Genomic DNA, 27,965 nt, shown 5'->3' on the forward strand with positions numbered 1-27,965 from the left:
TAAAAAAATACGAGATTTTCCTTTGAAACATTTTTCATCTATAGAAAGTTACGTTATCTGGGAGTCAATTAGGAATAGTTGCTGTATACAGATGGCTATATATATATAACGATATAACTAATAGTGATCTACGTATTTAAAATAATAATAATAATATCTGAGGACAATTCACACTGCGCCATCTAGTCCCAGCTAAGCAGAACTTGTGTTATGAATACTAAACAACTGATATAAATTCATACATATTACCATAGAAAACATCCAAACCGATACAACAATCGTACTTATAAATGTTTGTACCGTGCGAGGAATAGAACCCGCGACTATTGGAAAGTAAGACTGTGTGCTAAACTGCTAGACCTGCGAGACGTAATAATGTATTTACATACAATAAGTGGTTGTAATAATAATAATATTCAGTTCTGAGATCATTCTATTAATGTAAATAGATTATTGAAGTAATGTCAACATCGACTATTCTATACATCTAACTTGATAATAAAATGAAGCGATTGATGTAAGGCGATTGATCAGATTTTTCAAAAGAAAGACGCTTCTCTAAAGGTTGTTTTGTCTACATACCACAGATATTACATATTGATCTTAGGGCAGTATATTTTGCATATCGGGTATAGACAATAAATTTAAAAAAAAACTAAAAATAACAAAGATTCGAGTTTTGAGTGAAAAAAAGAAATATATAATATAACAATTACTTTAATTTATGAAAGAATATTTGCAAATATTATGGTTAAGTTTTTATATATTTATTATAATATAAAAATGAACCATTTATGTCGAAATCAAAATGTATTATCGTTTTTAAATAGTTTCTCGTAACGAGAGCCATCTATCGCTGAATAGCAAAAATAATAACTACATTATTATATTGTCTTGTGATAGGATCATATGGCGACCTTGAATATATTACACAGCATTCATGTTATTAAAATTATTTCTCATTTTACTTCAAATGGAAAAATATTTTCAGTTAAATACTAAAACACCGCGTTCAGTGCAACTTAATTTTATGTGTATTCTATAGATGGCGGTAAAAGTCACTTTGAAATGATTGTTTAATTCTAAATTTACTCCTGTCGAGTCATTTGTATGAAACTTATTTGTTTATTAGTAATAAATAAAATTAAGTTTATTTTTAATAATTCTATTAATATGTTGCTCTCATTCCATACGATTGAAATATTCATTTTTGTATGACATAGAGTAAACAATTTTTCACACTGGTCACACGATTTGCTAGTCTTTAGTTTATGGTGCACCCGCCGCTTGTGACAGTTCGTGAGTGAAGAATTGGAAATTATGAAGTAAAAATAATATTCTATTTTATTGTTTAAATGACAGCAGGAAAAGAAACCATGGGGTAAGATAATATTAGAATTATAAATTAAATTTATCGGCATACATTGTAATTGTTGTTATTGACAAGAAAAATGCAAATTTGCAAGGGTTCCCTGTTATTTTTAGGGAGGGGATTTATTTTACCAATGCGAAGGGATATTTTTGGTTTTACCCAGAGTTATGTTTATTAAATCTCTTTATTTTAAAAATAAACTTTACCGGTGACATTTTATGGATATAATTCCTTCTTATATTGAATTCGAGGTTGATGTTGGTACCTATTGCATTAACGCCTAAACGCGCGATTGCACATCGATTGCATACGATTGAGTGCTTTTACCTCGCAGATAAGGTCGTCGGGGATCATCCTGCTATTTTTAATGTCAATACTTATAAACTTGACTGTTCTCCTGTACTCCTTGTCTATGGGGCCCAGTGCCGCGGGAGTTAAATTGGCATTCACACACTTGTCTATTAATAATTTGCATATGAATCATGGTAATGTTGTTTTAAGAATAAAATATTCTATTGAATTATTTTTAAAATTTACATTACAATGTTTAAAATAATATATTATTATGAAATTTCAATGTCAGTAGATTATTTTAAAGTATATATACTATTGTTTTTTTTCCTCATATTCATCCATCTCCTTTTCAATGATGGAACAGGCAAAGATCCTTAGACCGTACAGCCTTTATACTATTGTTAGTGTTTAGATTTTTTTAATTCATGTGTTCTATTTTTAAAATATGAAACACTACTAAGATTTTCTTTAAACTGAGTTACTTTTTTGTAATATTTCCCTCCAAATGATAGGAATAATAGTGTTTTTTTTTAATTAAAAACTAAAATAAAGTTCATAATCAGTAATAAATGCAGTAATTTAAAATACAGCAGTTAGGTACATAGAATAGAATAGAAAATTCTTTATCTAAATAAAACAAAATTTAAGCACATCTGAAAAGTCATACTTGTTTTTATTGTCCCAATAATTAAAAAAGATGTCTTGTCACAGAAAGAACGAGCAAGAAACTTGTATGTTGCTCTTTTGAATAATTGTTGTAACTTTACAAGTTGATTTAAATATAAAAATATAAAGTTTGTGTGAATATACTCACACAATATATGTGAATATAAACTACCAATTAGCACTAATTCATCATAATATATTATAATTTCTCAGCTGTAATTCTAGACCATACAAATTAGTAGCCATTTGGAACTCTCAAATATTTCATATAAAATAAAAAACCCATAGATTTCAATCCATTACAATGTCACATAACAATTTCTTACAATTATGAGAATTGTAATAACATCCTTACATAACAAAGGGTAACACACTAGAAATGCAGTTATCTAATATCTCTATGAAGGAGACTAGGTAGGGATTTTATCAAGGAATGTCGCAAGTGTATTTATTGTCACAATATTGATTTATATGTTGCACATTGTCATTTCAACTTCACTCTTAATGATATGTGCTTAAAGATAATTTTTATCTGTAATGTTTTATCTTATGTTCAAGTATATTTTGAGAAGTATCTTAACTACTTAAGATATTGAGAGTATACTGGAGAATTTTATGAGTTGATGGCACATTGAGAATAAAGTAAACAGTTTTGGCTTGTTTTATTTTATTTTATCTGTTATTAAATATATATAACTCAAAGGTGACTGACATAGTGATCTATCAACGTACAGCCCAAACCACTGGACGGATCGGGCTGAAATTTGGCTTGCAGGTAGATGTTATGACGTAGGCATCCACTAAGAAAGGATTTTGATTAATTCTACCCCCAAGGGGATAAAATAGGGGATGAAAGTTTATATGAAACTTTGTCAATTTTAAACAGATCAGGCTGAGACTTTGCATGCATAAAGCTACTATAACGTAGGCATTCTCTAAGAAAGGATTTTGATAAATTCCACCTCTAAGGGGATAAATTAAAACGAGGGAAGCTGCGGGCAAAAGCTAGTTTATTTATAATTCTTTATTGCACATATATTAAAAGCAGATACATCTAAAATATATATATAACAATACATAAAAGAAAGAAGTAGCTATAGAAGGTGGCCTTATCCCTAACACAATGTATTACAGACATCCTTAGTAAAAAGAGTTATACTAAAAATATAGGAGGCACATGAGTGGAAATAAGATAATAAAATTAAAATAAAAAAAATGAATATACACTTATGTAAATAAATTAAAATTAAGTATACAGATGTACACCGGAATAGGTTTAAATATTAATCTACACTGAAATAAACTATTAATATACAACTAAATATAAATACACACATTTTTTAACATTGTGGTCACCCATGTTTTTAAGTAAATTACGCAATTGTGAGGATAAATTTATACCATTCATATTAATCCATCAATTTCAATGAACAGATGAGTAGAAGTTTCCAATGGGAAGCCACTATACATGACAGCATCACAGAACAGATTCACTCAGAGGCCTGGGACTGATCACAAATGTACACAGAAAAAAAATATAATCTATCAGGGCATTTTAGGTTAATCAATTATATTGTAATGTTTCTATTAATAAATGATATTGTACTATTTAAAACTATAAATAAAAAATACATAATTATCACTTGTGTTAATAGTTTAAGGTCTTGGGGCTTTAGGTCAGTTAGTCAATCAATTTCAAATTAAAAAAGAATTTATTTATGTAGGACATTTTAGCCGCTTATGATTTTTTTTATATTATATTCAAATTCAAATTCAAATTCAAAAATCATTTATTCATGTAGGACACTTTAGCCGCTTATGAACGTCAAATTTTTACATTATAATTTTATTTTTTTCCCTACCGTCCATGTAAATATAAATGTTACCTACCATCTCAGTTCAGTATACTGGTTCAATTGAGGACTGGCGAGAAACTCATTTGATTTTTTTTAAAAGCCAGTTTATTACAAAATCATGACTAATTTATCAGGAATTGGGAGAAAAGAGATGAGTAATGTGGACTAATGACACATTGTTAATAATGTGCTTTGTCTGGTTCACCACACTATGCTGTTTCCCCCGAAAAACATGCCATTTCCCCTGAAAACAATGCCATTTTCCCTGAAAACCATGCCATTTCCTCTGAAAACTATGCTGATAAATTCCTGGTAAGTTGGCCATGATGGGCCAACTGACCCGAGCTCATATTCATCTTTACGCTAGTGCGCCACTAGTAAATACTGTTAGCATAGGCGGGTGCACTATTACATAAAAATGCAATATGACTAAAAATAGTATGAAATAATAGGAAATAAAAAACAAGGTATTATTTTATTATTATATAGGATACTAGCTACTCGCCCCGGCTTTGCCCGGGTGTACCTGTATTATACATATAAACCTTCCTCTAGAATCACCCTATCTATTAAAAAATCGCTTCAAAATTTGTTCAGTTTCGAACAGTAAAACTTATTTTTTTAAACAAGAAAAACAATCTTATGTGTTGCCCTTTATAATAATTATTATAATTTTGCATTTTTATGATGAAACATGTGAATATAAACTCCAACGGAGTATCATTAATTCATCAGAGTCAAAATTAAATACCCAACCAAATGGTTGAGTAACTAAATAAGACTAAATCAGTTATAGAGATTAGACTTGCTTTTTATTTATAAAAAAAAAAACAGTAAAAAAATTGTATCTATTATTGTATTTATGCTTGTAGGAACTGGTCTGCATCCGTCACTAGAAATAGTACTACTGTTATATGTAAAAAAATATGTGAACTGTTTTTTTTAAAAACATAATAAACATAGAAAACATCCAGACTACCACAGAACAAACTCATGAATACAAATGTTTGTAACGTGCCAGTAATCGAGCCCGCGACCTTGATAAATAAAGCGGTGTGCTAAACCACTAGATCACCGTCACACAGATCGCAGAAGCCCACGTGCAAAGTATACGTTTGTAAAAACTGCAGAACTAGCTGCACCCGCGACTTCGTTCGCATGGAATTTAACTTAATTTTCTAAAATAAAAATGGCCTAAGTTACTCTTTATTACATCAGCTACCTGCCAAAAAAAAGTCCCGTCAAAATAGGTTCAGCCATTTCAGAGATTAGCCGGAACAAACAGACATACTGACAAAAATTATAAAAAATGATATTTTGGTACCGTATTTATATTCATATGCATGTAGTAAAAAACGGTTATTTCAATATTACAAACAGACACTCAAATTTTATTTGTATGTATAGATGTATTTAGGTAAGTGTGTCCTATATATGCAATGAAGGTGTAATAGTGGTACATTTGACGACCTCGGTGGTCTAGCGGTCTAGCACACTACTTTAGGTCCGATGGTCGCGGGTTCGATTCCTTGCACGGCACAAAAATTGATATTCATGAGTATGATTGTTTGTATCGGTCTGGCTGTTTTCTATATATAATATGTTTGTGTTTACAAAAAAAAATCGATGTATTTGTATCAGTTATCTAGTACCCATAACACAAGCTTTAGCTAGCTTAACTTAGGTCTAGATGGCGCTGTGTGAATTGTCCTGAGATTATTATGATTACTATATTTGTCGACAGTGAGCAGCCGATCTTCACGTGCAAGGCACACGTGTTCCACATAGACCCGAAGACGAAGCGGTCATGGATGTCGGCCAGTTCTGCGGCAGTCTCCGTCTCCTTCTTCTACGACTCCTCCAGGAACCTGTACAGGATCATCAGCGTCGAGGGTACCAAGGTAATTAAAAATCCGTCCCAAGACGCTTCACGTAGCGCCATCTAGTCCCAAGCAGAGTTTTATTTTTTTTTATAACACAGGGGACAAAGTGGCACCGGTGTCAGAGAGGTTGAAGAGTAATCGTCTATCATGGTATGGACATGTAATGCGTAGGAACGAGGATAATATTTTAAGAAAGATGTTACAAATGAATGTGGATGGTTATAAGGGCAGAGGAAGGCCAAAAAAGAGATGGATGGACTCTGTGAAAGATGATATGGTAAGAAAGGAAGTAAATAACGCGATGACTGCGAACAGGGATGAATGGAAGCGAAAAACATATTACGCCGACCCCAAATAAATGGGATAAGGATGAAGCAGATGATGATGAACACAGGGGACAAACGAGCATGTGGCTCACCTGATGATAAGTGATTACCGCCGCCCATGAGCACCCGCAACACCAGGGGAATTGCAAGTACGTTGTCGGCCTTTTGAAAAGGAATAAGCTCTTTTCTTGAAGGTTTCAATATCGTATCGGTTCGGAAATACCATTGCTGGAAGGTGATTCCACAATGTGGTTGTGCGGGGCAAAAAGTTTATAGAAAACCGTACTGTGGAAGACCACCATTCATCCAGATGATCAGGATGAAAATGCTATGGGTATTACACAACTACAAAATAATATATATTAATCTTGAGTTGCCAACCGTCCTGTTTTCCTAGGACATGTCCCAGTTTTTGTGTCCCGGGAAGGTCTGAATAGTTACTTGGAAGCATCCTGGATTTTTTAAAATACGTGCCTCTTAATTACTGATTTTTAACAGTATAATTTTATAAAATACTTTCTATTAGAATAGAATAGAAAATAATTTATTCAAATACACTTATTATAAGCACTTTTGAATAGTCATAACAATTTTTTTTATCTACCGCTCATTCGGAAAGCTGTCTCATCACAAGAAGAACGAGCAAGAAACTTGTGTGTTGCTCTTTTAAATAATCCTTGTAAGTTCAGATTTTACAAGTTGAAACGTGTGAATACAAACTACCAATCAGCACTAATTTTTTATACTATGTAATGATTATAAAGCTGAAGAATTTGTTTGTTTGTTTGAACGGGCTAATCTCAGGAACTACTGGTTGGATTTGAAAAATTATTTGTCGAGGAAGTTTTTAAGCTATATAACATTACGCTACGACCAATAGGAGCGGAGCTCAAAAAATATTGTAAATGGTGGGGAAGTAAATGAAACGCGGACGAAGTTACGCGGGTCAGCTAGTCTATACATATAAATAAAATTGGAGTGTCTGTTTGTAATATTGAAATAACCGTTTTTTACTACATGCATATGAATATAAATAGGGTATATACACCAAAATATCATTTTTTACCATTTTTGTCAGTATGTCTGTTTGTTCCGGCTAATCTCTGAAATGACTGGACCGATTTTGACGGGACTTTGTTTGGCAGATAGGTGATGTATTAAGGAGTTACTTAGGCTACTTTTATTTTAGAAAAATAAAGTTAAATTCCACGCGGACGAAATCGCGGGTACAACTAGTTTATAATATAAGCGAAAGAAAAAAATTGATTCTTTAATATATTTTGCATGATTCCATTATAAAATTATTAAATCGATTTGTGAATCTTCATTTCCGAGGTCGGTTGACCGGTGCTCGACTCGTTTACTGTTGGATGCGAATTGTTGCGAGTTGCAGACAAATATTTTTGTTTTATGAAATGTTTCGTACGGAATTTGAATATGAAATCATGTTGCGTTTCTCCCGCAAATTTTTGTTTCTAACTACTCTAATGCTGTTGGCCGCAGCTGACCTTTACAGCTTCACGGGACGGTAGGGGGCGAGTGCAGATGGCACTCCAAACCAAAGGACTTAAGGAGCGGCTGAATTGTTTGTTTCGAACTACTCTAATGCTGTTGGCCGCAGCTGGCCTTTATAGCTTCACGGGACGGTAGGGGGCGAGTGCAGATGACACTCCAAACCAAAGGACTTTTGGAGCGGCTGAATTGTTTATTTCGAACTACTCTAATGCTGTTGGCCGCAGCTGGCCTTTATAGCTTCACGGGACGGTAGGGGGCGAGTGCAGATGGCACTCCAAACCAAAGGACTTAAGGAGCGGCTGAATTGTTTATTTCGAACTACTCTAATACTGTTGGCCGCAGCTGGCCTTTATAGCTTCACGGGACGGTAGGGGGCGAGTGCAGATGGCACTCCAAACCAAAGGACTTAAGGAGCGGCTGAATTGTTTGTTTCGAACTACTCTAATGCTGTTGGTCGCAGCTGGCCTTTACAGCTTTACGTGACGGTAGGGGGCGAGTGCAGATGGCACTCCAAACCAAAGGAAGGACTTATAGAGCGACTGAATGCCAATTCCTGCCTGATGGCTACGAGTTAAGACTTAGGGCACCGCTAAGGTTTAGAATCTCGGTATATAAAAAAAAATTTTGACTATTCAAAAGTGCTTAAATTAAGTTTATTTGAAAAAATAATTTTCTATTCTATTCTCTAATCTTGAATTAAATTCCGAACTGACGGTAGATTTGACATATCATAAGAGTCTGTAATAGACCTACATGAATAAAGATGTTTTGAATTTTTGAATTGTTATGACGTATTGTTTTTTAAATGAATTATAGAGAATGCACCGCTTGCGGTAATAACGGTTTACACTGATGGGTACCATTGGCGGATGATAAGATGAGCATGAGGTCAGATCTGTCAGCCCATCCTGGTGAATTAACCAAGAATCTACGATGGTTTCCAGGGCAACCACGTATAGGTCAATCTGGCTTGGTACTTTGCTATAACTGGGTTGTTACTGGAGCGGGAAATCAACTACTATTTTAATAAAAATCAAGTACTAGTAAAAATGTGTTTTTTCCCAAAAGGGCTCACAGCGAGATGTAACAAAATAATATGTTAGTCAAAAGTCACGTATAAAAAATAGATATCAAAAATATTAAGTTTATAAAAAGGATGGTAGACAAGCGGCCAGCAATAGGGGTCCCCACCTCGTACTGTTCAAATAAACTTAATTTTAATTTCAATAAACTTATTTTATTAAATTTATTCGTATAAATATCATTTCTATCGTATTCTTTTATCTTTTGATTTAAGCCTATCTTGTTATTGGTTAAGTTAAAATGTAAAAAACAAACTGAACCTTATTTAGAACTAGCTACTCGCCTCGACTTCGCCCGGGGGAATTATTCGTATTATATATATAAACCTTCAAGAATCACTCTATCAATTAAAAAAAGAGCTTCAAAATCGTTTGCGTAGTTTTAAATATTAAACCATACATAGGTACGGACAGACAGAGACAGCGACTTTATTTTATACTATGCAATAATGTTAGTTACGATTAAAGTTATAAAATAATTTCTCTCTTTTGAAAATTAACAAAGCCTCCTCTTTAAGCGTCTGTCGTTTGTGGCGGACACAGATTACAGAGGGATCTCTAAAGAAAGTAAAGGAGACAAAACAAGACAAAAGGAATTTGTTGTATTGTCTTTTTAATTATAATTTACCAGTGGCAGATTGTACAAATCCGCCTATGTTATAAACAGAGATAGCTGTTTATATTATACTAGATGAAAACCCGGCTTCGCTCGGGTGAAATGTGGGTAGATATTTCTGTAGTCATCGGTTCTCATGGAATATTAAAAGTAAAGAAGGCATAGATTTGTAAAACTTCGTTCATTGTGTTTGATAAATATAGTAAATAAAAAGTGCAAAAGTTTTTATACAAATAATTTTTATTATTTTGTAAAGCTTTAAGTTGGGCTAAAGAGAACTTGTATCCAGAGCCGTAAAACAAATTAATAAAAAAAATTGCCAAATTTGTCTCGCAATCGGCCAATTTCAGGTTTAAAGAAAAAACACATACTCTTTTATCATAAAAAAGTGTCAAAAACAATATTTTCGCGAAACGTCAACGACCGAAGAAAATGCTAGTGAAATGAATAGATGGCGACTGCGGTTTGTTTGTCAGTGTCATTAGAATTTAACGAAATACTCCATAATCCGAATTTTGCGGATATATGTTGTCGACTCGAAATCAATATTTTTTTATGTTTTGTTATTCACATAAGGTTTCGTTCGAGTCTATCGTACCCCTTGACGAAATTATTAATATAGATGTTCGAACTAGCTTTTCCCCACGGCTTCACTCGCGTTAATTTATCCCCTTAGGGGTGGAATTTATCAAAATCCTTTCTTAGGGGATGCCTACGTCATAGTAATTTTATGCATGCAAAGTCTCAGCCCGATCGGTTGAAAATTGACAAAGTTTCATACAAACTTTCATCCCCTATTTTATCCCCTTGGGGGTAGAATTAATCAAAATCCTTTTTTAGCGGATGCCTACGTCATAACATCTACCTGCATGCCAAATTTCAGTCCGATCCGTCCATTGGTTTGGGTTGTGCGTTGCTAGATCACTACGTCCTTACGTACGTACGACCTTTGAGTTGTATATATTTAGATTAAATAAGGTCGGATTTCACCAAAGAAACTGATCGCGTTTAGTTTGAACTGAACGCGATTAAAACGTTTAAACATGTTCATAGCTTCATTCTGCATCTCACCACTACAAATTTCGCTAAACACGTTTATAAATTCTGAACGTCTGATTTCCTATAGTTAACTCTTTAAACGTATTTAAAGCAGCTGTCAGTTGTCAAACAGTCATCAATCAAATTTTTGATAATACAATATCGGGAATAAAAAAAAAATTCCAGTAGTAGTAGTAGTAATGCTAATATATTTTTTTAATTATAATTTTAATTGATTATGTTCGAATTTCGACCACGGTGTTACTACTAGTATTTTTTTATAGTATAACACTATGCCCATTAGAAGAGATAATGAAAGAATGCGTATAATTAGGTAGCACCCTATATAAGCCAATTTGAACGATTTACAGTTACCGTATGCCCTCGACCTACATGCCAGTTTACTTCATTAATTATTAAAAAATGAAAGAATGAATTTAACCGACTACCGAAAGGAAGAGGTTCGTAATAGTATGATTTTATTATAGTACTAGCACTAGACCCGACCACGCGTTGCTATTGCTAAGGTTCTTGAATTAAATAATATTTATTTATTTATTTATTTATTTATTTATTTATTTATTTATTTATTTATTTATTAGAAAACCAACAGCTTACAATCTAATACATTAATCAAAAGTACATATCTAGAGAAAGCCAATAACAGGTTTTCAGTGAATTAGCAAAAGAAAATAAAACAGAACGTGGCAAACAGAATAAGGATTAATTTAAAAGTACAAATCAAATATTATAAATTTCACAATATATAAAACTAATAGAACAATTTTATTATTGCGACTATACTACTGATATATTGCGACTATAAAATGAGAAGCGGCTAAAAAGTCCTACATGAATGATTTTTGAATTATTAGAATCAAGTAAATCAAGTACAAATCAAGTACAATTTGAATTTGTCCTAGGCCTAGGACAAATTCAAATTGTACTTGACTTGTACTTGATTTACTTGATTCTAATAATTACGCAATCTAGCCCAAAACCAATGAATTTCATCGTAGACTATACAAAATTTGGGATAAACTGGACGCCAATCTTCAATTAAAATAACAATTAATCTCTAAAGGAGATAATCTTTCCTGAATCTACCGAGCGTATATGCGAAATGCTTAAAATAGTTTCCTATGTAGGTCATTGCGCCCTATATTATATCGACCCATATATATCCCCATAACGGCCTATTAGCTGAATATCCTGTTTGTCTCATATCCAGTAGGTGATTGTATGTTAACTCGTGCTCTATTAAATATTATTTGTATATAACTGACATAGTGAATCAATACATGATCTCGCCCACCACTTCGTCTTAAAATGTCCCAATTTAGTATCAAAAGTAAATTGAAAAGAGCTTTACTGGAAAAACAAATTTTAAGTAATTGAGTAACTGAATATTAATATAACATACGTGTATCATAATCTCATGGGTGCCTATGGGCTTGTACTCGTATATACTATTACATACTGTGATTATGAACGGTGACACGGATTGATTTTTCTTTTTATCTTGTAATTTCTTTTTTCCCTTTTGATACTGTTATTTTAACTAATTTCGGTGTTTGTGAGCATTGAATATTGTAATTCATTCTATATATATTTATATTTGTGTATCCTAGATCTTATTTAATATATTTTTTTTGTGTTTAAATTATATGTATCTGTATGTAGTAAAAAACGTAACGCATCTTAGTTTTTTTTTTATGAGTAATGGGGGCTGCCTGAAACCCAGCGCTGTATAGATGCACCTCATTGAGGTTGTACTTATATCAGCAACAGCTGAGGCAGCTCCTATTGCCAACTTCCATGTTATTATTTATTTCTCGTTTTGTGTTATTTGTGTTATGTTGGCAATAAATCAATTATCTATCTATCTATCTATCTATCTACATAGTATATTTTATATATAAATGGATAATAGTTTTTATTTGTATCTTAGTACACACATATAGTCTTAATTAAATAAATAATTATAACATATGATAAGTATAATATAACAATTCAATAAGGGTAAACCTGCAAGTGTGTGCTACAGCAGTACAAAACTGGTACACAGCTCAGTGTGGAGAATCACTCAAGGAGCAAAACACTAATTTTCAGCTATATGTCCTCGAGGGTGAATAATGCACTTTATATAATAGCTTCTTCCCGCGAGTTCGTCCGCGTTGAATTTAACTTTATTTTTCTAAAATAAAAGTAGTCTAAATTACTCCTTATTACATCAGCTACCTTTAAAAGAAAAGTCCCGTCAAAATCGGTCCAGCCATTTCAGATATTAGCCGGAACAAACAGACAGACAGATAAAAGTTGTAAAAAATGTTATTTTGGTGTATGTACCGTATTTATATTGATAAGGATGTAGTAAAAAACGGTTATTTCCATATTACGAACAGGCACTACAATTGAACTAAATAAGGTGAAATAAATAATAAAGGAACTTGAATGTAGGAATTACAGTTAGAATACCAGAACTTTGTTATTTTGAAGTACATTTCATTACTCGATGGATTTATATTATTTTGTTTAATTCCGCTACAATTAAGAAAGAAAGAAAAATTAATAATAATAATAATAATAATAAAGACATTTATTCAGCATTACAGTATTCTTAGATGCTATTTATCTTATATACTATACAACTTAAAAGCTAAAAGCTAAAACATACTAGTAACGCTGAATGTGACTCTGTGAATTAGTATATGTGCCACAAAAATTCATCAGATTCCGACCGTTATTGAGTCTACCCATATTTCAAGAAGATATTAAGGTTTCTTAAGGGTCGGTAACGTCACTCCCCTGGGGTCTAAGGCGTTCATAGGCTATGGTAACCACTCACCATAAGATGTCCCGTATACTAGTTTCGCACCATCATCGTAGTATAAAAAAAAATTAAAACATCTTGGCTATTGGCAATGTGCCAGGATTATTTTCCAGAGAGAACCGCTTGGAGGTCAACCTGACATCGTACATTGCAAGCAATAGTGTTATTAATCCACATTTCTAACAATACCTTTGTCCCAATTAGGTTACCTACCTACTACATCGATTTAATTACACTAATAATGAGTACGTAGCGATTTCTATGTTGATTATCGCATGCCTCTTACTTGTTATATTGTAATTATTTATATAAAAAAATATCTATTAAAAAGAGCAACACACAAGTTTCTTGCTCATTCTTCTTGTGATGAATTTGCATTCCGAATGAGTGGTAGAATCAAAATATGACTATTCAAAAGTGCTTGTAATGAGTTTATTTGAATAAAGGTTATTTCTATTTCTATTTACAAAAAGATCGTGATTTGAAAGCTGTCCGTCACAAAAAACTGTCTATTTCTATTTTCGACTGAGTCTCGGCTGATGGGAACACCGGTAACAAAATAAAAAAATACTCCGAGAGATAGCTGTCTCGGATTCAAATATAGCCCGCGAAATGTGGGCATGTCATGTGTTGCCAGAATAGTATGTATCAGACTATCCCAACTGAAATAAGTGTCGTGAGAGTATGGGTATTTTTTGTATGTTAGGTAGGTAATTTAATAATAATAGTAATAAACGTTTGTAAAGAATTGGATTGAAATCGCTATTGAGATTATTTTTGAATCTTTGATTATCCCATGCCTAATCCTTGTTAATGTATATTTACTTAGAACGACATTTATTTAAAAGAGCAACGCGTAAGTTTCTTGGTCATTCTTCTTATAATGAGTTTGTGTTCGGAATGAGTAGTAGAATAAAAAAAAATTGATTATTCAAAAGTGCTTATATTAAGTTTATTTGAATAGAGATTATTTCCATTTCTATTTATTTTCATGTAAGTGTAACGGAAAGATAAACAAATTCAAGCGATAGTATAGAGCAGCTTGATATTACTAGACTAGTTAACTTTTATAATAATCTTTACCCAAAGCATGCCACCTTAGAAAATTACAATTGACTTAATTAAGTTTATTTGAACAAAGTTATTTCTATTTGTTTGATTGTTCAAAATGTTATGATCGCTGTAAACACGAAGGATATATAAGAAACAATATTATTGTAAGAGTTTAGAAACGTAGCAGAACCGATTTACTGCAATAATAGAGTAAGCCGAGTAGAGAGAAACGTAAATATTTACAAACATTCGCCTGAAAGTATAGCTATCCCACTTGGGTGAGGGGAGACGCACGGTCTCTAAATAGAGATAGAATGAATACTGAAGAATATCGAATAGTCAACACTAGGCTTCCCCCCTCCGATCGATCCCCCGTCCAATTCAAACGGGGATCAAATTTACGACGGCCTGAGCCGAGGTTCGAACCCATAGCGGTGCCCTCAGATTAAATTCGTATTCGTCAGGCGGGAGTTGGCCTTCAGCCGCTTCATAAGTCCTTCCTTTGGTTTGGAGTGCCATCTGCACTCGCCCCCTATCGTCCGGTGAAGCTGTAAAGGCCAGCTGCGGCCGACAGCATTAGAGTAGTCCGAAAAAAAAGTAGGCTTCTAAGCTATATCCGAACTCTATTCAACGTCTGATGATGCCTCGTTGAGAGGCGAAGCACGTGTCGCAATATGGGTGTAGACTCAATAGCGGTCGGAATTTGATCACCAATAGAGAAGGTCGTAACGGTAGACAAGTTTCCACACCGAATATTTGTGGTCTCACACATGCGAATTGTTGTGGAATTAAACTAAATAATGTAAATAAAGTAGTGAAATAGATTTCCGAAAAATAACACTTAATTCGATTAAATATATCTAGTCCCAAGGCAAGCAGAGCATGTGTTATGGGTATTTCGATATTTTTTTGTTTTACGGTGCTTATGTTAGGAAAAATCACGGGATCTTACCACGTTTTATTTATTTTTATTGAGTTCCTGATATTTCGCCAGTGTTACAGACATATTGACGGGTAAACAGAAGTAAATAAAATGTTTTATGGGCAGACTTATTCGTCTACCTTCACACGTCTTCGTTTGTTGGTACTATTGGAACTCGCTCGATACTCATCTTGGCAAACTATACTCACAGTATCATCGAGATACTATCTGATCTTATATAAATAAACTAACTACTCGCCTCGGCTTCGCACGGGTGTACATGTATTATCTTATATATAAAATTCTCGTGTCACAGTTTTCGTTCACATACTCCTCCGAAACGGCTTGACCGATTCTCATGAAATTTTGTGAGCGTATTGAGTAGGTCTGAGAATCGGCCAACATCTATTTTTCATCCCCCTAAATGTTAGGGGTAGTCCACCTCTAATATTTTTTTTTTATTTTAAGGCAAAACAACGTTTGCCGGGACAGCTAGTAATTATATATAATCTTTCCACTAGAATTACTCTATCTATTAAAAAAAACCGCTTCTAAATTCATTGCGTAGTTTTAAAGATTTAAGCATACATAGGGACAGGTAGCGACATCTACTTTGTTTTATACTATGTAATGATAAATATCCTCGGACAATTAACACAACGCCATCTAGTCCCAGGGTCTAAAAAAATCTAAGCATTTATATCAGTTATTTAGTACCCATAACTCAAACTGTGGACTACTCCAAAGATTGTGTTTTGGGTACTAAATAACTGATATAAATACTTAGATTTTTTTTTTTGTAAAGATACAGAATATACATAGCAAACACCCAGATCCCGACAAACACTTCTACTCACAAAAAATCTAAGTATTTATATCAGTTATTTAGTACCCATAACACAAACTTTGGACTACTCCAAAGTTTGTGTTATGGGTACTAAATAACTGATATAAATACTTAGATTTTTTTTTGTAAAGATACAGAATATACATAGCAAACACCCAGATCGATACAAACACTCATAATCTCGAATACAAATGTTTACACCGTGCGAGAATCGAACCTGCGACCATCGGAAGTAAAGCGGTGTGCTAAACCGCTAGACCACCGAGGCCGTCTATATGTTTTGTCTATTAATTGTGATTTTGGAATAAAATGATAGTAAAGTTATCGGGAATCGTCTGGAAGGTTCTAGAACTTCGTTCTGAAGGTCAGAAACACCAACTCATATGCACTTTAAACCAGCAGACGTTGTAACGAGCGAGCCAATGACACCAAGAAGCCAATGTACTAGAAGGGTGCCTATTAAAATAGGGTTGTTACCTTTTAACCTTTCGCCGTGACAAAGGGACTAGCCGTATGTTGCCGCCCTCTTGAAATATAGCCAGTTTTATTCCCTTATAATATATATATTATATTCTATATGTGAAAGATTTTGTGATATCTTTAAGTATTTTTTTTCTATGACTGATTTACTAACGATGGTCGCTGGTTCGATTCCTCGGTAAAACCATTTGTGTTCATGGGTATGATTGTTTATATCGATCTGGGTATTCTCTCTCTATATATATATTCATGGATAACAATGGAATGGTGCACCCGCCTGCGCCAACGGTTGGGCTGGTGGGGCACCAGTGGAGGATGATAAGAGGAGCATGAGGTCAGGCCAGTTTTTTAATATATATATTTTATTATACTTTTTAATGCTTAAGCATTAAACTGTGTGCATTAAACCTTTTGCTTTCTTGTGCACGTCATATTTCTTGTCACTATCCCTACCAACCAGTACGGATAGCTGATTATAGAAGAACTGGTAAGAAATTTAACTAGTATTTTTTTATATTACTTTTTAACCCCGCAAACGTTGTTTTGCCATATAAATTAAAATAGAAGAAATAGGGGTTGGTGGTAGACGGGTGAAAATTTAGAGTTGTATGTGTTTATTAATGCTATATTATAAAAAAATAAAAAGAAAAATGTTAGGGGTGCACAATCCTTATAATTTAGGGGTATGAAAAATAGTAGCCGATTCTCAGACCTACTGAATATGGATATAAAATTTCATAAGAATTGGTCAAGCCGTTTCGGAAGAGTATGGTAACTAACATTGTGACACGAGAATTTTATATATAAGATATATTATTCGTATATCTTATATATATTGTATGCTTATACTTTAAGCACACCGTTACTACACGGTGTATTGTTTTTTTTTATTTATCAACTTTCCACGGATATAAATGTCCAGGTTTCTTACAATGTTCACGGGTTCTGTTTTATTTGTATAATATTACTGGCTGTAGTTTTATATTACGCGACGTGACAGCCCTAACTCAATGCCTCGGGTTGAATATCAATGAGTACATTATAGGAGACACGACACTTGTATTGCAATATTATTATTATTGGTTTATTTATTTAAAAGAGCAACACACAAGTTTATTGCTTATTCTTCTTGTGATGAATCTGCATTCCGTATATTATAATTATTGGCTTCTATATTTAAAAGAGCAACACACAAGTTTCTTACTTATTCTTCTTGCGATGAATCTGCATTCCGTATATTATTATTATTGGTTTCTTTATTTAAAAGAGCAACACACAAGTTTATTGCTTATTCTTCTTGTGATGAATCTGCATTCCGTATATTATAATTATTGGTTTATTTATTTAAAAGAGCAACACACAAGTTTCTAGCTTATTCTTCTTGTGATGAATCTGCATTCCGTATATTATTATTTTTGGTTTATTTATTTAAAAGAGCAACACACAAGTTTATTGCTTACTCTTCTTGCGATGAATCTGCATTCCGTATATTATTATTATTGGTTTCTTTATTTAAAAGAGCAACACACAAGTTTATTGCTTATTCTACTTGTGATGAATCTGCATTCCGTATATTATTATTATTGGTTTCTTTATTTAAAAGAGTAACACACAAGTTTATTGCTTATTCTACTTGTGATGAATCTGCATTCCGTATATTGTTATTATTGGTTTCTTTATTTAAAAGAGCAACACACAAGTTTTTGCTTATTCTTCTTGTGATGAATCTGCATTCCGAATAAGCGGTAGAATAAAATAACTTGACTATTCAAAAGTGCTTATATTAAGTTTATTTGAATAAATTTTATTTCTATTTCTATTTTATAATTTTACATGAAATTCTTTTATATAATACTAGCCGTGCCCGTGGTTTCATCCGCGTTAAATTTCAATAAAAAATATAGCCTGTGTGTTATTCTGATGTATAAGTTATTTTACTGTAAAGTACTTTTTGCGTGAAAGTGTAACAAACATCTATATTCACAAATTTTCACCTCTAGTTTTTTGTATTCATATTTTTTCCCTACCGTCCAGTTTACAGATTCAAATCAGAGGAGCTAAAATGAATTTCTTTTTTTTAAAGCCAATCTATTGTCATTGTATATTTATAGGTGTATAGAGGAAAGAGGATCATGTTTTATTGAAAGTGTATAATATGAATGTGGATGGATGTAAAAGGAGGGGACGCCTACGAAAAGATGGATGGATTGTGTGAAAGATGATATAAATAAAAGAAGAGTATGCTCAGATATGACGACCGATAGAGAGCAGTGGAAGAGAATGACATACTGCGCCGATCCCAAATAATGGGATAAAGGCAAGGCAATGATGATGACTTATAGGTGTCTATGTCTAACATTAAATAAAAATCCCGTGCAGGAACAACTGAACTGAACCCGTTCATGAGGGAGGGGGAGGGGATTGGTTGTAATCTGGACTAATGATCCCATTGCTAGCAATGTACCATGTCAGTTTGACCTCCACGTCCTGGAAACCATCGTGATAAATTCCTGGTGAATTTGTCACGATGGGCTAACTGATCTGACGTCATGTTCATCCTATCCCCGCCAGCATAAACCGTTAGCTGCGGGTACACCATTCCATTATCATCCTCTAAAAACTCGTGCATGAACAAAACTTTCCACGCACGTTTGTCATTTAAGGAATTGTTTAGTGTGTAATTGGATTTGCTCAATAAATAATTAGAATTGATAATAAAGTATCTAATTGTTTTGTTATAGGCGGTGATCAACAGCACCATAACAGCGAATATGACGTTCACGAAAACATCGCAGAAATTCGGCCAGTGGAGCGACGTGAGGGCAAACACCGTATACGGGCTCGGCTTCGCATCGGAGGCCGAGTTAGGAAAGGTAAGAACAAAGATATAGTAAACATACGAGTTAGGAAAGGTAAGAAAAAACATGGCAAACCTAGGCCTATGTACAACAAAAATCTGAAGATTTTGCCAAACTGAAGAGGAAACGCAACTACACATCCTATGTGGTTCTAGCCCACTCATGCTTAAGGCCGAGTTAGGAGGGTAAGAACAAACATGGCAAACCTAGGTCTATACAAACATCTGCAGATTTTGCCAAACTGAAGAGCAAACGCCACTACACATCCTATGTGGTTCTAGCCCACTCATGCTTAAGGCCGAGTTATCAAAGTTAAGAACAAACATTGCAAACCTAGGCCTATACAAACATCTGTAGATTTTGCCAAACTGAAGAGGAAATGCGACTACACATCCAACAAAAATGTGGATTTTCTAAACCCACTCATCTATATGCTTAATGCCGAATTACTTATAAAAAGATCAAACATGGCAATGAATGTACAACAAAAAAAACAAAGAAGAACAGTGAACTTTTAGCATCTTATGAACCTCAAATTTTTTATATTATAATTTTTTCCTTAACGTCTAGTTCAGTATATACATCCAATTGAGAAGAACTGGCAAGAAATTCAATTGAATTACTTTTTTTTTTAAAAGCCTGTTCATTTACAATATATATTTATGTAGGTGTCTATGTCTAACATTACATGAAAATCCCGTGCATGAACAACTATTGCCACGCACGCTCGTCATTCAAGTAATCGTTTAGTGAGAGGCTTTGCCCAGTAAATATGATTTAACAGATCTTTTGAATTTAAGAGTAATTCCAGTATATGTATATTGTAAATTTTTATACCCATTCCTATAAAAGACCCATTGACTTTTTCTAAACGATACTTAGGACAAGTAACAGCAGTTTGTCTTCAAATCTAGTATTAATGTTATGAACAAAACCGCTAGACCAGCGACGCCGTCTACCTCTACCGTTACTTATGAACGTAGGTTCAAATCGAGAATTGATAGAAACTTTCTTCAAATCAGATTAGCTTAAGTTTAAGGTGTTTTAGAATATTGTCTACTAGCTACTCGCCCTGGCTTCGCTCGGGTGTACATGTATATATACAAACCTTCCTCTTGAATCTCTCTATCTATTAAAAATCACCACTTCAAAATCCGTTGCGTAGTTTTAAAGATTTAAGCATACATAGGGACGGAGAGACTGCGACAGTGACTTTATTTTATAGATAGTATACTATGTAATGATAGTTTGTATGTATTTGACGGCCTCGGTGGTCTAGCGGTTTAACACACCGCCTTACATCCGATGGTCGAAGGTTCGATTCCTCGCACAGCGCAAACATTTGTATTCAGGAGTATTATTGTTTGTATGAGTCTGGGTGTTTTCTATGTATAATATGTATGTATTTACGAAAAAAATTTATGTATTTGTATCAGTTATCTAATACCCATAACACAAGCCTAACTTGGGTCTACATGGCGCTATATGAATTATTCTGAGATTATTATTATCATATTAGCTGCGTCTACATTTATGTGGTATGTGTGTGGTATTATTATCATACTAGCTAGGTGTACATATATTATATATACAACCCTTCCCCTTGAATCACTTGTATCTATTACAACTGCTTCAAAATCCATTGCGTAGTTTTAAAGATTTAAGCATACATAGGGACAGACCGCGACAGCGACTTTGTTTTATACAGTATAATGATGATGTTGTTTATACACAAAATGGCTTCATTCAGTTTACGTTAAGATGAAACTCCAATTAATAACAGATGTTAAGCATCGCAACTTACACGCCTTAAGCGAAATTAACCGTTGAATGATAGATTAATATGTTAATTATTTAAACCCGCAATCTATGTTCCCCGATGCTTATGTAAAGGTACAGTCGGATAAAGTTTTAAGGAAGGTGTTAGAAATAGAAATAACAAGACCTACATTCAAGGGGGGAAGGGGATTGTTCGTAATGTGGATTGATAACCCCATTGCTAGCAATGTACCATGTCAGGTCGACCTCCACGCGGTTCCCTCTGAAAACCATCGTGTTAAATTCCTGGTGAATTTGTCACGATGGGCTAACTGACCTGACCTCATGCTCATCTTATCATCCTCCACTGGTGCCCCGCCAGCGTAAACCGTTAGCGCAGGCGGGTGCACCATTCCATTATCATCCACAAAAAAAAAAAGACCTACATTCATTCGCGGCTCACATATACCTCCCCCGCATGGTACGAACTGTTCTCGGCCACACAGCGACGGAGACTGCAGGTCCAACAAAATAGAAATAGAAATAATCTTTGTTCAAATAAACTTTATATAAGCACTTTTGAATAGAGTCAAGTTTTTTTATTCTACCGCTTATTCGGAATGCAGATTCATCACAAGAAGAATAAGCAAGAAACTTGTGTTGCTCTTTTAAATAAGTATTGATTTAGTTATATTTAATTAACAACAAGGATTAGGCATGCGACAGTCAACATAGAAACCGCTACGCACTTAATCTCTGTTCAATCAGATAATATTGTCAGCGAAATGGAGCGAACTATGAATTTTAAGTTAAATATTTTCTACAAAAACATTATTATCATTTATAAATTCTTCAATTTTATAATAAGCATTTTTAATAAACGTCGCCCTTCGTCTGTGCACTAATGCCGGACGGTACATCCGCATTGACGTGATCGCCCGCGATCTTAAGGTCCCCACGGTGGAGCAATTTGTCGCCCGGTTCACGCGCAGGGACTCACCCCACTCCACGCGCGCCCACCGGACGCAACTAGCGCGCTCCCGCGCGACCTTCTCTCCATCGTGGAAACACGTCATTCGCGGTAGGGCGGCGTACAAAGTCGGCCCGGCCGGCGATACTAATTTCCCCTACATGCCACACTCAGCTGGTTACATATTAGCCCCAGCAGTATGCCCGGGTAATACGTACCTGGCGGCCCAAATGGGCCCGAGGAAGACCCCCTGCTGCCTATGGATGGTTATAAATAAAACGCGACCTTCTCTCCAACGTGGAGTCACGTCATTCGCGGTAGGGCGGCGTGCAAAGTCGGCCCGGCCGGCGATACTAATTTCCCCTACATGCCACACTCAGCTGGTTACATATTAGCCCCAGCAGTATGCCCGGGTAATGAGCCCCGTACCCGGCGGCCCAAATGGGCCCGAGGAAGAATCCCTGCTGCCTATGGATGGTTACAAATAAAACGCGACCTTCTCTCCAACGTGGAGTCACGTCATTCGCGGCAGGGCGGCGTACAAAGTCAGCCCGGCGAGCGTCACAAATTTCCCCTACATGCCACACTCAGCTGGTTACATATTAGCCCCAGCAGTATGCCCGGGTAATGAGCCCCGTACCCGGCGGCCCAAATGGGCCCGAGGAAGAATCCCTGCTGCCTATGGATGGTTACAAATAAAACGCGACCTTCTCTCCAACGTGGAGTCACGTCATTCGCGGTAGGGCGGCGTGCAAAGTCGGCCCGGCCGGCGATACTAATTTCCCCTACATGCCACACTCAGCTGGTTACATATTAGCCCCAGCAGTATGCCCGGGTAATACGTACCTGGCGGCCCAAATGGGCCCGAGGAAGACCCCCTGCTGCCTATGGATGGTTATAAATAAAACGCGACCTTCTCTCCAACGTGGAGTCACGTCATTCGCGGTAGGGCGGCGTACAAAGTCAGCCCGGCGAGCGTCACAAATTTCCCCTACATGCCACACTCAGCTGGTTACATATTAGCCCCAGCAGTATGCCCGGGTAATGAGCCCCGTACCCGGCGGCCCAAATGGGCCCGAGGAAGAATCCCTGCTGCCTATGGATGGTTACAAATAAAACGCGACCTTCTCTCCAACGTGGAGTCACGTCATTCGCGGCAGGGCGGCGTACAAAGTCTATATCAAAGTCGATACTAATTTCCCCTACATGCCACACCACTCCCTCCGCCGGTTACATAATAGTAGCCGGCCTCGCCAACGAACGACGCTGGTGTGGTCCACTCCAGCAGTATGCCCGGGTGATGAGCATATGCTCGAGGCCCGTACACGGCGGCCCAAATGGGCCCGCGGAAGAACCCCCTGCTGCCCCTTCTTCTCTCGATCGTGGAGTCACGTTATTCGCGGCAGGGCGGCGTACAAGGTCAGCCAGGCGAGCGACACTGAACTGCCCACCATATAATTCCCCTCAGCCGACTTAAAAGTCGTTGGCTACCGGCTTCCGGCCGGTAAAAGAACGACGCTGGGATGGTTCACCCCAGCAGAATGCCCGTGCCAGGAGCACGAACTCGAGGCACGAACCTAGCGGTCCGTAAGAACCTGAGGAAGATCCGGCTACTACAAATAAATAACCCTGGACAATTAACACAGCGCCAAATACCCACGGTGAGCAGAGCTAGTGTTGTGGTACTGGACAATTGATATAATTTTTTTGTAAATACATACATACATAGTATGCATAGAATACATACCAGACCGATACAAACAATCATACTTTAACGAGGTTATAACGGCATAGGAAGGCCGAGAAAGTGATGGATGGACTGTGTGAAAGATGATATAGTAAGAAAGGGAGTAAATAACGCGATATATATATGTATATATATATATAAACTAGCTGTCCCGGCAAACGTTGTTTTGCCATATATAATACCTTAAAATCGCTATTAAAAAATAGGGGTTGGTGCTAGGAGGGTGAAAATTAAGGGTTGTATGTATTTTTAAATGCCACATTATAAAAAATATTGTCGAAAAAATTAAAAACATATTTTTTGGGGTGAACCACCCTTAACACTTAAGAGGTATAAAAAATTGTTATAAAACTATTCTCAGACCTACTGAATAACCATATAAAATTTCTTAAAAATCTGTCAAGCCGCTTCTGAGAAGTTTAAACACGAAATCTGCGACACGAGAATTTTATATATTAGATGGAATTTTATATACATGTATATAGAACCCGCGATAAATTTGTACGACTGTACATTTTAACCGTGTAAATGATACACGCATAATAGGGTTTTGCGGTTTGATAATAATTTTATAATTGTACCTTAAGTAACATAGTAATCGTACGGAATATATTCACGTCTTAATGACAACATAATAACCCGATTATTACTGTCAAATAATCATAACTACTCCCACGGTAAGCAGAGCTTGTGTTGTGGGACAACTGATATAAATACTTAGATATATTTTATAGCAAATACATTCATAATAGAAAATATAGAAAATACCCAAACCGATACAAACAATCATATTTATGAATAGAATAGAATAGAAAATAATTTATTTAAATAAATTTAATTTAAGCACTTTTGAATAGTCATAATAATTTTTTTACGCAAGTTTCTTGCTCGTTCTTCTTGTGATGAGACAGCTTTCCGAATGAGCGGTAGATTAAAAAAATGTGATCACTATTCAAAAGTGCTTCAAAGTAAGTTTATACGAATAAATGATTTACTATTCTATTCTATTCTTTTAATCTACCGCTCATAGCGGAAAGCTGTCTCATCAAAAGAAGAACGAGCAAGAAACTTGTGTGTTGCTCTTTTAAATAATCCTTGCAAGTTCACATTTTACAAGTCGAAACGTGTGGATACAAACTACCAACCAGCACTAATTTTTTGGGTCAAATATAAGTACATTGCACTGCGATCTGAAGGATATATATAGAGGTTACTTCAGGGTCGGCAACGCGCACGTGACATCCCTGGTGTCTTCGGTGTCCATAGGCTACGGTAACCATTTACCATCAGATGGGCCGTATGCTTATTTGCCACTATCATAATAAAAAAAAGGTATAAATGTTAACGTATAAGTTGTATAAATCATAGTTAAAAATTTTGGAGATAAAGAAAACGCCATGATGGAATTTTCTTCAAAATAAATGCAAAGAAGTTTTTATGTCTCGTACATAAGTTGTACAGACGGACATGTACTACAATATATATTGGCGACGGTTACAATTTTCTACCAACCGTGCCGTCTGTTTACCATTACAATATAATAACTTGGTTGCAGTTTATCGAGAAGTTCCAAGAGGTGAAAGAGGCGATACAAGCGCAGCAGTGTACCGGCGGGGCCAAGAGTGTGACCAACGGCAACAGTGGCGCCGCCACTCCCGTCGCCAGCGCGACTGCCAGTCCACTGCTAGCTGGCCGCGCAGCGCAGCAGGATGACGTTGAGCCGGCCATCTCGCCCGCACAGGTATACCCTTCTTTACTCGCTTGCATAGGTATTTCTATCCCATTTTACTCACACGCACATGTACCCTTTTTATACCCCCACACATGTATCAGTATCCCTCTTTATTCGCTCACACATGTACCATTTTTACTCGGCCGCACATGTACCCTTTTTACTCGCCCGCATAGATATTTCTATCCCTATTGACTCGCCTGCACATGTATTCCTATCCCTTTTCACTCACCCGCACATGTACCCTTTTCACTCGCCCGTATAAGTATTTCTATGCCTTTTTAGTCACCCGCACATGTATTTCTATCCCATTTTACTCACCCGCACATGTACCCTTTTCACTCGCCCGTATAAGTATTTCTATGCCTTTTTAGTCACCCGCACATGTACCCTTTTTACTCGCCTGCATTGATATTTCTATGCCTTTTTAGTCACCCGCACATGTATTTCTATCCCATTTTACTCACCCGCACATGTACCCTTTTCACTCGCCCGTATAAGTATTTCTATGCCTCTTTACTCTCCCGCATAGATATTTGTATTCCTTTTTATTCGCTCACACAGGTATACAAATACCTGTATACCGAGTACCGTTAATATATGGATTGTTCTTAACAGTATATATGATATATGTTCTGGTGTTACAGCCGAAGGTGGACAATGATGAGATGATGGTGCATCAACGAGCTCACTCTGTATCTTCCACATTGCAGGTTTGTGTCTCATTAGCAACCTATGGCAAATATATATATAATATATCAATATAATAATTAAATATCACTGGTTGTTTTATTTATCATCAGAGGACGATGTGCAGGACTCCAAAGGGAGTTGCTTTGACGCCTGCTGGTTCTTGCCGTATAATGTTTGCTGGCAAGAAGCGAGCAGCCGTTTGGAGTGCTTGTGTGTGGGTATATGCACATCACATGCTCTTCTGAATATACGAGTTGACCAGTGCAATCGTCTTTCAATTATTTCGTTGGGTTTCCTAATCCTTATAAGTCTGTTGATATCAAACAGTATATATAAAAATTACGTGTCATGTTGTTCGTCCGCGATGGACTCCTGAACTTGCAAATTTCATTTGCACATTGTGTACAATTTGATCCAACTTGAAAGATAGGATAGCTTACATCTCAATTTATAGTCGCAATATTATTTTATTCAAGAATCTTAGCCACAGCAACGTGTGGCCGGGTCTGCTCAGTAATGTAATATAACTTAATCTGTTTTGTAGTGTAAACATTAGAGCCGGCGGATGTGCTAACGGTTTACGCTGGCGGGGCACCAGTGTAAGATGATAAGATGAACATGAGGTCAGGTCAGTCCATCGTGACAAATTCACCAAGAATTTGTCACGATGGTTTCCAGGGGGAACCGCGTGGGGGTTAACATAGTACATTGCTAGCAATAAGGTCATCAGTCCTCATTACGAACAATCCCGTTTCCTCTCAACTGAACCTGGTCTGATTCCCTCAGGGCGGGTACGCGACGGTGGGTCGTGCCCCGCGCGGTCCTCTGTCGTCGGTGGGGGCGGCGGGGGTCGCGGCGGGGGGCGCGGGTGCCGGGGGGGTCACGGCGGGCCCCCCGCTCGCGGCCGACCCTGCGTCGGGCCCCGAGGGCGCCGACCACCAGCTGCGGTACGAGAACGATCGCTTGAAGCTGGCACTGGCGCAAAGGTATGTCTAGTATTTAGAACGATCACTGAACACCTGCTTTTTATACATAGAGACAATTACGTATAAGAACAAATCGATGATTAAAAACTGGTAGGTAATCTTATAAATAAAATTCTCGTGTCACAGTTTTCGTTCCCATACTCCTCCGAAACGGCTTGACCGATTCTCATGAAATTTTGTGAGCGTAGTCTAAGAATCGGCCAATTGAGTAGGTCTGAGAATCGGCCAACATCTATTGCTCATCCCCCTAAATGTTAGGGGCAGTCCACTTCTAAATTTTTTTATTTTTTATTATTTAGACAAAATTTTTAGTTTCTATTTTTTTATGATACAACATACAAAAATATATACAATCCTAAATTTTCACCCTTCTATCATCAACCCCTATTTTTTTATAGTGTTATTAATTTATATGGCAAAACAACGTTTGCCGGGACA

The 27,965-nt window shown here is 36.0% G+C and overlaps 1 protein-coding gene across 1 annotated transcript in view; it reads left to right on the forward strand.

Annotated features, from left to right (window-relative positions):
* Positions 1 to 1,292: 1,292 nt before the first annotated feature.
* Positions 1,293 to 27,965, forward strand: part of LOC131855426 (homer protein homolog 2) — a 59,018-nt gene continuing 32,345 nt past the window's right edge. The window contains exons 1-6 of the mRNA XM_059206702.1: positions 1,293 to 1,381; positions 5,933 to 6,089; positions 19,525 to 19,656; positions 25,672 to 25,857; positions 26,496 to 26,561; positions 27,328 to 27,527. Coding sequence (XP_059062685.1) covers positions 1,356 to 1,381; positions 5,933 to 6,089; positions 19,525 to 19,656; positions 25,672 to 25,857; positions 26,496 to 26,561; positions 27,328 to 27,527 — 767 coding nt within the window. The 5' untranslated portion in view covers positions 1,293 to 1,355. The remainder of the gene's footprint in view (positions 1,382 to 5,932; positions 6,090 to 19,524; positions 19,657 to 25,671; positions 25,858 to 26,495; positions 26,562 to 27,327; positions 27,528 to 27,965) is intronic.

This window comes from Achroia grisella, unplaced genomic scaffold (assembly GCF_030625045.1).
Source record: "Achroia grisella isolate CSIRO2021 unplaced genomic scaffold, CSIRO_AGI_Agris_v1 utg1419, whole genome shotgun sequence".
In the NCBI taxonomy this organism is placed as follows: Eukaryota; Metazoa; Arthropoda; class Insecta; order Lepidoptera; family Pyralidae; genus Achroia; species Achroia grisella.